Source organism: Garra rufa, chromosome 13 (assembly GCF_049309525.1).
Source record: "Garra rufa chromosome 13, GarRuf1.0, whole genome shotgun sequence".
Classification (NCBI taxonomy): Eukaryota; Metazoa; Chordata; class Actinopteri; order Cypriniformes; family Cyprinidae; genus Garra; species Garra rufa.
Genome location: NC_133373.1, coordinates 43,876,298 through 43,889,550, shown reverse-complemented (window position 1 = coordinate 43,889,550; position 13,253 = coordinate 43,876,298). Strand labels below are relative to the sequence as shown.

Here is a 13,253-nt window from a genome sequence, read left to right as displayed (position 1 = left end):
GGCAGTGCATCTAGCCTTGCAACAGTTCTGGCCGCTGCTACAAGTCAAGCACATGTTGGTCCACACAGATAACACTGCAGCTGTATCGTACATCAACCGGCAGAGAGGTCTACGATCACACTGCAGTCAGATGTGGCTCAAGTCACTGCACGCCATCCACATTCTGGGGGAGCTCAATCGTGCAGCCGATGCGCTCTCACGACAGCTCACGTTCCCCGGAGATTGGCGACTCCATCTCTAGGTGGTCCAGCTGATCTGGAGTCGATTCGGGGAAGCTATTTTCTACCCGTGAGTCCTCCCATTGCCAGCTGTTTTATTCCCTGACCGAGGGCTCCCTCGCCACAGATGCTCTGGCACGCAACTGGCCACAGGCTCTACGCAAGTATGCGTTTCCCCCAGTGAGGTCAGGGAGGATGAGGAGCAGGTCTTGCTGGTTGCACCTCTCTGTTCTACCAGGACCTGGTTTGCGGAACTCATGCTCCCCTCGACAGCCCCTCCCTGGCGCATTCCCCTGAGACAGGAACTGCTCTCTCAGGGGCTCGGCACCATATGACACCCACAAACCCCCGAAGATGCCCGATTAGAGTTGTGTTTTTTTTTCTGCAAGAAAGGTTGGAGCGTAGCCTGTCACCCTCCACCTTGAAGGTGTATGTTGCTGCGATCGCAGCACATCACGATGCAGTGGACGGCCGGCCCTTGGGAAAGCACAATCTTGCCGTAAGGTTCCTGAGGGGTCAGTCGAGTATAAGTTCCTGTCTGCTAAGACAGCACTCCTGATTGTGCTCACCTCCATCAAGAGGGTCGGGGACCTCCAAGCATTTTCGGTGAGTGAAGAGTGCCTTGTATTCGGGCCGGCCTACTCTCATGTTGTCCTGAGACCCCGGCCTGGATATGTGCCCAAGGTTCCCACAACTCCCTTCCGAGATCAGGTGATGAACCTGCAAGTGCTTCCCTCGCAGTGGACAGATCCAGCCTTGCCGTTGCTGTGTCCCATAAGAGTGTTGCACATATATGTGGACCGCACCCAGAGCTTCAGAAGCTCTCAGCTGCTCTTTGTCTGCTACAGAGATCAGCAGAAAGGAAAGGCTGTCTCCAAGCAGAGGTTGGCCCACTAGATAGTGGATGCCATCATCTTGGCGTTCCAATCCCAAGACGAGCCGTGCCCCTTGGGGGTGAGGGCTCACTCCAGACGGAGTGTTGCCTTCTCCTATGCACTGGCACACAACGCCTCTCTGGCAGACATCTGTAGAGTTGCTGGCTGGGCAACACCGAACACCTTCAGGAGATTTTACAGGTCAACAGGCCACATGTCGCCTCCCTCCAGGCAGGATGTGGCCTCCGTAGCGCCCTTCTCTGGAAGGCTCACTTCCCAACCGTTATGAACAAGTTGTAACAACAAATAGGAAAGACTACGAAGCCGTCTTTCATTGAAGGTCGAAATCCTTTCTGGTAAGTATTCTGTGGTGGAAGAAACAGCGGCTTGGGTATCACCAGCTGCGGTATACTCACCTCTGGTCCCTGCGGGTACCAAGGTCAGCGAATTTGCGCTGGTGTGGTGGGAAGGTTACAACCCTTGCATAGCATTTTGTCTGACATGCGACGCCTGTCAACATTAGCAATGCCATGGGGTTGTAACGGGGTTCAGTTTGTGGTGTTTTCCATGGACCCCTAATGTCGTCACGACATAACTTGTAGTGACCGACAGAGACGGAAAGTCTCAGTTATGTACGTAACCCTCATTCCCTGATGGAGGGAATGTAGATGTCCCATGACATAATCTTGGAACCATTGCTGGTTGCCAGGGATTTGTCTTTGCTCTTCAGCGTAAAATCTGATTAGATTTTAATCAGCAAATGGGTTGGTTTTGTTTCACATATCTGGCAACCCTGTTCAATACACACTGTGGAGAATTTTCACAAATGCGGCTGAATTCTTCAAGAGTTACATTACAAGTCAAACGCTTTTTTATGTGTTTTAAAGAAGTCTTTTATGCTCACAAAGCCTGCATTTATTGATCCAATATACAGCAAAAGCAGTAATATTGATTAGCAATTGGTTTTGTTTTACAGATCTGGCAACCCTGTTCCATACACACTGTTGAGAATTTTTGTAAATGCGGCTGCATTTTTCTAGGAGTTAATTCGGTTGTCGTAAATGACTAAACTGTGCATATGTGGCCAGAATGACATGAGGGTAAATAAACGACGACAGAACTTTTTGGGTGAACTGTCTCTTTAAGGTGTACGAGTGTGTAACACAGCTCTCAGCGTACATGCGTGTGTGTGTGTGACGGGACACAGCTCTCTCATATGTGCCATATAGGCTCCAGCAGAAAGGCATCATAGAGACTGTCTGCTGTGTTCATATTGCTGAGAGAGAGAGAGAGAGAGATAGAGAAAGAGCACCATAGTGGAGTTTACTTGTAAGTGAATAGTTGCTGTTGTGTAGTAGTACCGTATAAGAGCGCAATCTGTAAACAGTGTATTGTTGATTCTTCAAGCACATCTTCTCTCTCACAGGAAATGTGTGTGTTTCTGTGTGAAAATTATGTTTGTGTCGACGTTACAGACACGTATCCTAACCAGGCACAACATGATAATGCAGTAAGTGATAGACTGCATTTCTTACATATTTGTCTGACACTTTGTCCTAACTAGATGCGATTTACCTGATTTCTATTCATGTAAGAGTAGAAATAATGGGTAGTAAATAATAATGGTTAATCAGTCTCATGAAAATATGACCAGAGTCAAATTTCATTACAAAAAAAATAATTCAAATTATTCAAAAATTTAAAATAAAATATATATTTATTTTATTTGATTTCAGTTTATATTTTTTGTTCTACAATAATGCATAAACTTTTGAAATTTGGGTGAAATATGACCTAGACATATTTTCAGATTTTTTTCACATCATACCTGGTTAGTTTGCGGCGTAACATTAGGTTTAGGGTCGGGGAACGAGGATTCACCTGCTTTGAGTATTCAATAAGCGTCTGCTTTTGTTTCACACCTGTTATCCAGCGCTTTGTGCTCTATTATTTTCACGCTCAGACAAACATACACTTGGCAAACACACACATTTTGTCTCTGTCAGTTTTGTGAGAGAGCAAGAATTGTCACAGTTGGAACATGACGAAAAAAAAACGACGGACAATAAAATACAAGAAACTCAAAAATCTGAACTCTTGAAATAAATATTGTGTGGCTTTCTACTGGGTTGAATGGTAATATTAGGATAGCACCAGCCGTTCACAGGCCACAAGCAAACATGGAGAATACAGGAAGGTGGAGCTTATTGGATACGCAGGAAAAGGAAGAGGAGGGACGTCACAACGCCATCACGCTGCGTGGTGGGCAGGAGCTTCAGTAACAGGCAAAGTATTCCTTCAGAGGAGCGAAGAGGTGGCGGATCACAGGCACGCTCCATGACCTTCCCAGAAGCCTTTGCCTGGCGAGGCGACTCATGTTGGACACGTCTGTGTAATGGACGGGGAAGCCGAAAACTCTGTAACACACACACAAATACATATAGGTGAATCTCATGAATTTAGAAGACACAAAAACATAACAAAAAAATGTATTAACATTTATTGTATTGTGACATTTATGATTTTTAATTATTATATTATCATATTGCCATTAAGAAATTTTTCTATGACTATTATTTTTTATTACCATTAATATTACCATCATTATTATATTAAAGAATTATTTTATTATTAAACTACTAATTATTTCAAATGTAAAAAATACTAAAATAATTTTCCCATTATGCTCAATGATACATGTAATACAGTAGTTTTTTTCTTTACTGTATTATTGTAAAAAACATAAACATTTATTAACATTTATTGTATTGTAACATGATTTTTAAATATATTATAATATTCGATTTTCATATTACCATTAGGCTTATTTTCTTAAATAAAAAATAAAAAACTTGAATAAATTTTTTTATAACTATTATTTTTTATTACTAATATTATTACCATAATTATTATATTATAGATTTATTTTATTATTAAACTAGTAATTATTTAAAATTTAAAAAATACTAAAATAATTAACATTTGATTTTTTTTTTTTAAATTTTCCCATTATGCTCAATGATAGTGTAATACAGTAGTTTTTTTCTTAAATGTATTATTGGAAAAATTGACATTTTATTATTATTAAATTACTAAAAAAGTATAAAAATTACATTTTAACAATTTAAATTTAATTAATTTTTTTACAGGATTCTCTGCTAAAGTTCAAAAACAGCATCTTATTAGAAATTGTATGACATTAGAATTTTTTAACTGTTACTTTTGATCAATTTAATGCTTAGAGCTAAGTAAATTACATGTTTGAAAAAAATATATTGATTTCTTAAAACAAATTCTGATTCTCATATTCATCTTTAAATTATTTCATTATTTCAATTATTACAAATAACTAAAATAATTATAATTATTTAAAATTAATAAATTATATATTAAATAAATTATATATTTTTAAAATTTACATTTTGTTATTGTTAATAATTTAAAATATTTAAATATTGAAATAAATATTTTTAAAAAGAGAGCAAATATGCGTAAGTTTTTAAAATCCCCAAACAGAAATATGCTTTTCCGCAAAATACACCTTTTTCCCCCTTTAGATTTTGGCATGAAATAATACTAGAAGGCCCCCACCTCTCCATCTCTGGGCACCACAGGATATCCTCCTTATTGTTCATGTAGACGGGGTAGTGCTGGTCTTTGCCCTGTTTTATTGAGTTTGAGCGGGTTGTGATGGTTCGCACTTTTCCGAACTGAAAAAAAATTTAAATAAAAATTTAGCTCTGCCTTAAAGTGCCTTAAACAAAACTGAAGCCTCCATGTGAAATGAAGTCTGGATGCAGTCAACAAACACAACATCAGGAATAATGACAACCTGTTCAAACTATCTTTGATTTTCACATACAACACAACCTCCAAACTGAATCCACACACCTTAGCTGTGCGTCCATGTTCCAGACATTCTTGCAGGTCGAGTTTATCGTTCATCATGGCAGTCAGAGGCCTGAGAGAGACACAGAGAAGGAGTTTGTTCCCTCGTTTTTCTAACTCAAACAACAACATCCAATTTAGCAGATTTTCAAGCAGTCATACCGGTTCATTCCAGGTAAGTTTCCCCAGAAGTATCGAGCTCTGTGTGCGGCTGACACCTCCTTAGCATCGATCATTACTGGATTACACTGAACACAGACAGAACCGTTATATTAAGTATTATTTTGCAGAACAAAGTAAAGTTTAGGCAAGATTTTGTCTCTTCTGCTTACCAAGGCTGCATTTATTTGATCAAAAATACAGTAAAAACAGTAATATTGTGAAATATTATTACTATTCAAAATAAATGTTTTCTATGTAAATGTATATTTTAAAATGTAATTTATTCCTGTGATGCAAATTTTCAGCATCATTACTTCAGTCTTCAGTGTCACATGATCCTTCAGAAATCATTCTAATATGCTGATTTGCTTTTACATGCAAATATATATATATATATATATATATATATATACACAGCGACTCTAAAATGTATTTTATAAAAACTAATAAAAAAAAAATAACAACCTCAAAGTCACTGCATTATATTTTAAATAAATATTATAAATAATAAAATTATTAGTTGATGAAAATGAATTTAAAAACACTTAATAAAATAAATAACCTCAAAGCCACTGGATAATATTTTAAATAAATAAAAAATTAAGTGAGTTGATAAAAACAACTAATTAAAAAAATTTTTTAGAGAGTTAAAAAAAAACGAATTAAAAACACTTAATAAAGTAAATATCAATATTAGTTTACCTCAAAGTGACTGGATAATATTTTAAATAAATATAATAAATAAAAACGTGGGTTGATGAAAACAACTAATTTAAAAAAACATAATAAAATAATATCAGTATCAGTTCAAAGTCACTACATTATATTTTAGATAAAAAAAAAAAGATATTTAATAAAATAAAATAGAAAAATTAAAATGCTTCATAAAATAAATTTGTGCTCCAGAAAGCAAAACATTTCACAAAAAATGTACAGATGTAGTGTTGAAAATGAAGAAAATAACTGTTTGTCAAATGTGACCCTGGACCACAAAACAAGCCATAGGTCTCAGTTTTTCTAAACTGAAAGCTGAATAAATATGCTTTCCATTGATGTATGGTTTGTTAGGATAGGACAATATTTGAAAATCTAAAATCTGAGGGTGCAAAAAAATCTAAATGCTACTTCAGACTGCTTTTGTGGTCCAGGGTCACAAGTGTTAGCAGAATTCAGACATTATTCAGTGCACAATGTCCATTAAAAGTCTAACCACAAGAGGGCAGCACTGATAACCGCATGCGTGATTCACTCTGTGCATGTGAGTATGTGTTTGCCTTGTGTGTTTACAGACCTCCAGAAAGCGTGAGATGTCTCTCTTGTCACTGACTCCCATGGCAACGACATTTTCAAACAGCCAGAAGAACGGCCGCTCGTCTCCTTCTTTGGGTCGCGCCTCATGAAGCAGCCGGTAGAACTCAAAAAACAGACGCCCGGTGCCCTCTGCATACAAGAAAAAACACTAATTGCAAAACAAACGCACCAATATGTGCACATAATTTGTGTTTTTTGCTGTCTTACCGTACAGGCCTTTCCTGGCAGGGTTGACGATGGACAGATCGTTACAGGGGCTTCCACCGATCACCAGATCAAAGGGCCCCCAGTCCTGAATCTGCAAAACGTGACGCAAACAGAGAGACGTCAGATGTGTTTAAAAGTAGAGAAAGTGAGGGACAGAGAGAAAGTGACATGCTCACATGTAGTGTTAATTTCGCCGAGGACGAAAAATGTTTGTTGACGATTTTTTTTTTTTATGACTAAAATCAAAGAGAGAAGAGACGACAATAAGGTCAACAGACGAAAACTAAGACTATATCAACATGCAATTTCGTTGATGAAATAAGACGAGACTAACGTAAAAAAAAAATAACTCTTTAGTTTCGTCAAAGAAAATGAGAAAAATTTTATTGAGGACTGCTTCACACACCTCTACTATGCGAGCTTTCGTGTGTGGTTGCCAGATAACAACAGTTAAAAATCCCCGAATCAGAGCTTCGCTGTTACAAGTATACATTTTCTGCCTGGTGTTTTTCTTATTTTTTAGCAATCTGGCAACCATGCGAACGCGCTCGCTACTCATTGATCTGAAAACACTGACAAACAAGCTGGTCTGTGTTCTGTCATGTCATAAATAAATAAATACATAAATGCAGAAATAAATGTAGAAATACATAAATATATAAATGAATAAATGTGGAAATGCATACATAAACACATGAATAAATAAATAAATGTAGAAATACATAAATAAATGCTGAAATAAATAAATGCAGATATGCATAATTGGATAAATAAATCTGTCAAAAGTGTAATTTTTTGTACCATTTGTGCTATACTACATTTATTTATATATTTGTACATTTATTTATGCTTCTATAGTGATTTGGACCAACGTTGGGGTCTCTAGGACCAACTCTACAGCGCCACTGGTTCAAAAATTCAACATTAAAATGGTAATAACTCCTGAACCCCTAATTCTAGAAAAACTTAGTACATCTGATTCCTCTCTTCATGCTGATCACATTCAATAGCTTACAGTAAGACTTCACCCATTACAGTAGCGTCCTTTTGAAAAGTACAGTATTATCTCCTCAGGTACCATCTTTTAAAATGTGGTTGTCTCAAGCATGTACACTATTTCCACTCGAGGAACTTACCTATGATATGCATCAAAAGTCTGAGGATTTTTGGCAGTTATGGACACCTTTTTGGCGCTGCATTAATAATTTCTCTTGACTCTGTATTTCATGGTGCATATTTAGTCCCTAGCCTGATTGTGTTAATTTGTTTGTTTGTATATTTCCCATTATAGCTGTATAGCTGAGACTGTACTTGTATGTGCATGTGTATTGAAATAACCGACAATAAAAAAAAAAAAAAAAAAAAGAAGAAGAAAAAAAAAAAGAAAAGTACAGTATTCTGTTTTTTTTTGCTACTCCTCCTTGAAAATTCATCCAATTCTTCCCAAATTTGGCTCAGATGATCTTTGGACTGAGCTGCACAGAAATGACTGCACTTTTTTATTTATTTATCTTATGTTCAAAAGTTATGATGTTGCAAAATTAACGAGGTTGATCCAAAATTGGTTCAGAGGCTATATCTTGGCCAAACTTTGATCAACTGAAATGAAACTTGGTATGCTTCATCAACACCATGCTCCGAGGGTCCGTGCCAAAGTTGGGAACAGTGCCACCTAGCGCATTTTTGCTTATAACTTTTGAACAGTTCATTAAGAAAATCATTAAATTATGGATTCCTTGGGTCATGCCTAATCTGAGTATATCAATTTTGCCAGGATCGGCTAAACCATGTGACGTAACTAAAACTAAAAAACTAAAATACTTTAGATTTTCTTTGACTAAAGGTAGACTAAAATGATGAGACTTTTAGTCGACTAAAACTTGACTAAGACTAAAATTTTAAATAGCTGACAAAATGAACGCTACTCACATTCTTGCGTGTGATGTTCCTGACGTCCCCCACATAGTTGATCTCTCCATGGTGTCGCACTATCCCCACAATGATGGATTCCTCGCACACTTCTGAAGCCACGTACCGCTCCACCTGAATGCCCAGATCCTTTAGCACAAGCAGGCCTGACAACAAAACACACACACACACACACACACACACACACACACACACACACACACACACACACACGTTGGGTTTACATGTTTTATGGGGACATTCCATAGGCGTAATGGTTTTCATACTGTACAAACTGTACTTTCTATCGCCCTACACCTACCCTACACCTAAACCTAGCCCTCACAGGAGATTGTGCACACTTTTACTTCCTCAAAAAAACTCATTGTGCATGATTTATAAGCCTGTTTCCTCATGGGGACCTAAGAAATGTCCCCACAAGGTCAAAATCTACTGGTATTCCTATCCTTGTGGGGACATTTGGTCCCCACAACGTGATGAATACCAGGTACACACACACACACACACACACACACACACACACACACACACACATTGGGTTTTCATGTTTTATGGGGACATCTTACAGGCCTAATGGTTTTTCTACTGTACAAGCTCTATTTTCTATACACTTACCATAAGCTACCCCTACAAGTGCTTGTACCACATACACATTTCCATTTGTTGTTTTCATTTTAATGCTACTTTCAAATTTACTGTACATTTCCTTTTTTTGCACAGATGACCTCATAAGCATGCTATTCAGTATTACTTTAATTGACAGTAATGTATGAAAGTATACGCCACTAAGTAAAAAATAGAAAATGGTAATTGCGAGTTTACATCTCGCAATTCCGAAGTCACATAAAAATTGGACTTTATAACTTGCAATTGTGAGTTTATATCTTCGAATTCTGAGAAAACATTCTGAGAAGAAATTTAGCATTGCAAGATATAAACTCGCAATTGCGAGAAAGATAATCAGAATTGTGTTTAAATCTTGCAATTCTGACTATTCTCAGAACTGCACATTTATTTAGTTGTTTGTTTTTATAACAAACAACTGCGAGATTATATCTTACAATTATGAGAGAAAAGTCAGAATTGTGAATTTATATCTAAAAAAATAAACGCTATGCAGACATTAAAAAAACTAAAAAGAATGACTAAAACTTTAACTAAAATGAAAAAGAAAAACAGAAAATACAAACCAATTCAAAATATGAACAAAAGCTGTAACAACATCTCAGTGATACTAAAAATAGCACAGGTGTGAGCTCACCTGTAGCGATGCCATCAAATAAAGAAAGCACTCTGATTGGCTGCCTCTTCTCTGCTGATACTGGTGAATACAACTTCGGCGGTTCCTGAGATGAAGAGAGATAGACACATTTTTCTTGTTAAAGAGGTCATTATTTATTATTAAATTATTTTATAATGTTTCCCAAGGGATTTCTGACTTACAACAAAAAAACAGAACAATGTCTAAAAGCTGCTATGTTACACAGTAACACATAACTACGTTTTTATAAGCTGTCGACCCAAAAAAAAAACAAATAGATGTAGATGTCATTCGGTTGGATCATTTCTCCAACAAAAGGAAGGTAAGGAAAAGGAGCACTGACATAGATCAATAAAATTTAGTTTCTTAATATATCTCCTCCTTTCAGCGTGGTGAAATAATCCTTTGACATGGTTAAATAATGCATGTTTACTGTCGCCGTTAAATTTCCCTCCAGTAGGTGTAGTTCTCAGAGTAATCAGACACGTTGCGCTCTAATTTTGTGTCCTTAAACGCTCTTTTTTTAGGTTGACAGCTTATAAAAATGTAGTTCTGTGTTTTTTTTCAGCTTGTTTACTGTACACCTTGTCACATAGCAGCTTTTCCACATTGTTAGGGGCCAAGCACCGAAGGTGCAAAGGCACCTATTGAAACCGTTGCCGTTCTTATTCTTCTTCTTCCGTTTTCTGCTCGAGTCTATGGCAGTCCATAGAACCGCTTGCGGGAAAGTTGTGAAATTTGGCACACTGATAGAGGACAGTGTCAACATTAACCATAGCAAATTTGGAGTCTCTAACTCAAAACTCTATAGCGCCACCATTTGTCCAAATTTTCACTCATGTTTATGCTAATAACTTTTGAACAGTAAGGCACAGAATCAAAATTGCAGAGTCAAACGAACACCAAAATTCAAGAATTGTAAGGTTTAGTTTGTTTCTATTTTAAATTGTTTGAAAAAACTATTTTTTCAAACTCGTCCTAGACGGTTTGTCTGATTTTCACCAAAATTAGCTCAAATAATCTTCAGACCATGCTGGCAAAAAGTTATGAAATTCAAGTTGATTAGTGAAACTTTTCTCAAAAAAACGTGCAAACGAATTCTACGAAAAGCATGCAAAAATGGATGTGAGGCTATATCTCCGCAACGGTTTGGCGTATTGAGACCAAATTTGGTGCGTGTTATAACCAGTATGACCTGAGGCTACCTACAGTGTTTCGGTATAGTGCCACCTAGTGGTTGGGAGATATGAATTTTTTTGCTTATAACTTCTCAATGGTTTGGCCAAAAATCTCGAAACTGGAGATTTTTGACCGTGTTTTATTATGTCAGCCATTTTGTTTTGTTTTTTTTCATAAAATGCTATATTTTACGAACGCATTGACACATCGTTACGAAACTCGGCATGTGTCTTCGGCACTATGCCCTGACAGTATTTAAAAAGTTACAAAGAAAATTTTGAAAAATGCTAATAACTTCTGTAGAAAATGGCTTATTGTAATGAAAGTGATCTCAATATTCCTTGGGTCATGCCGAGAACATTGATACCAATTATGCCAAAATTGGCTGAACTTTGTGCAAAAGACACCAAACTTTGTATGTGCAATAGTCTCCTTACACTGACCACACCTCATCGATTTGATAACAGTGCCACCTATTGGTCAAAAGTGAAATCCCATTAAATCATATTACCAGAAATTGTATTTATGATATTTCAACCATTTTGACTAAAATCATTCTAAAATGGCTTTAATTATTCATTGCTGAAGTTGGTCTGCCACTCTATGCCATTCTTAGATCACTATTTTGCCTCTGATTGTGCTTAGCCTCTAATTGCTGCTTGCAGCTATATTTCTGACTTTTGTTATAAGTCAGAAATGACAAGGAGAGCGGTGGGCGTGATTTTCAGATTATGGCATGTGTCGCTGTCTCACCCTGCGTCCCAATGTTCATCCTTAAAGTATGTATTCTTTTGGTGAAGAAAAAGTACACACTTTTGAGTGTGTAGTAGAAAAGTAGGCAAGCTTTGGGACATACTAACACGTCACACAACTGCGTCTTTACCCTGTCACAGAAAACTGGCGTGTCAATCATCTTGTCACAGTTAACATCCTTCACATTTAATTTAATTTAACATCCTACCGTATTGGAGAGAAAAGTAGCACGTTGATCTGCCATTCACGGGTCTTTCATGCTGAAAACTCTGTTCATATTTTCTGCATTAAGATGCATTTAAAAGTTAATGACCAAACGAGTGTTTATAAAAGTTAACATTGCTGTTGCAGGTGAAATAATATTTTTTACCAGGTTAAATGTGGATTATTAGTAACTTAAACACCTTTTTATAAACATCTCTGCCTAACCGCCGGTCGCGCATTTCTGCCATGCTTGTAGTTTTTTTTAACACATTTTTTTTTTGTGTTTGTAGTTCTGGACTAAATCCTTTGCCAAAGCGCAATGAAATAGTAGATCATCTGGGGACTTTTGGTGTACTCTTTTCAGCATACTATGCTTTGGGATACACTTATTGTAATCTCACATACTATTTAGGACAGATAGTATGAACATTGGGACGCAGGATCTATGCTCTGTTGGAAGGGGCGTGTCTGCTGTGAGACTCAATGGAAACGCCCACTGCTGTGATTGGCTGACATCTTTCATATGTAATATGTTGACTTTGTGTCAAAACTGCTAAGACACACTGGATCGACTCACAAATTCCTGGTCGTGGTTGTTGGCGAAGAACAGCTGCAGTCGTGAGTTCCAGTCGTCTCTGCGCCTCAGGAGGCCGGAGACGTTCCTGCTGCAGCACATGTAGCAGTTCCAGGGATCTTCGCGGATAGCGGCCTGTGCGGATCCGGCCCCGACGAGCAGATCGACACACTCCACGCAGAAACACCTACACAAACACAGAGTTATAACTCATAGATCTCTCTCAGGATGCTGGAACCCCCCCCCCCCACACACACACACTCACTCACACTCACCTGCAGCAGTTGTTGTTCCCACACATGAGCACTTCTCGTCCTCCACAGCAGATGGTGCAGTACGACTGATAGCCATCATCGTCGTACTGATACGCACACTCCAGGAAACAGTTCTGTGGGGAGGAGAATACAGCCTCAGCACCAATCAGAAGTCAGAACAGGCTTGATTGACAGGTGTGCATGAGTACCTTGCAGCTCTGGCACATGGCTCCGATAAACAGAGGATGCTCTAGTGATGCATTCTGACTTCCACAGGAAATGCAAATCTCTGCACACAAAACAAGTCCATGGTGATGTTTGTTGGAACAGCATGTGACTGTATTATTTATGCAGTATGCATACTGCGCACAGTATCACATTTGCCAAAATATGCAGTGGGTAACAGAGCACACTGTGTGATATACTGTGTCCCATAAT

At 37.7% G+C, this 13,253-nt stretch overlaps 1 protein-coding gene across 1 annotated transcript in view; it reads right to left on the bottom strand.

Moving 5' to 3' along the window:
• Positions 1–2,864: 2,864 nt before the first annotated feature.
• Positions 2,865–13,253, bottom strand: part of LOC141283710 (DNA (cytosine-5)-methyltransferase 3A-like) — a 17,567-nt gene continuing 7,178 nt past the window's right edge. Inside the window, exons 7-17 of the mRNA XM_073817024.1 lie at positions 13,025–13,104; positions 12,837–12,949; positions 12,565–12,748; positions 9,852–9,936; positions 8,591–8,736; positions 6,662–6,752; positions 6,435–6,583; positions 5,144–5,229; positions 4,985–5,054; positions 4,685–4,803; positions 2,865–3,510 (exon numbers count right to left, since the gene is read on the bottom strand). Coding sequence (XP_073673125.1) covers positions 3,369–3,510; positions 4,685–4,803; positions 4,985–5,054; positions 5,144–5,229; positions 6,435–6,583; positions 6,662–6,752; positions 8,591–8,736; positions 9,852–9,936; positions 12,565–12,748; positions 12,837–12,949; positions 13,025–13,104 — 1,265 coding nt within the window. The 3' untranslated portion in view covers positions 2,865–3,368. The remainder of the gene's footprint in view (positions 3,511–4,684; positions 4,804–4,984; positions 5,055–5,143; positions 5,230–6,434; positions 6,584–6,661; positions 6,753–8,590; positions 8,737–9,851; positions 9,937–12,564; positions 12,749–12,836; positions 12,950–13,024; positions 13,105–13,253) is intronic.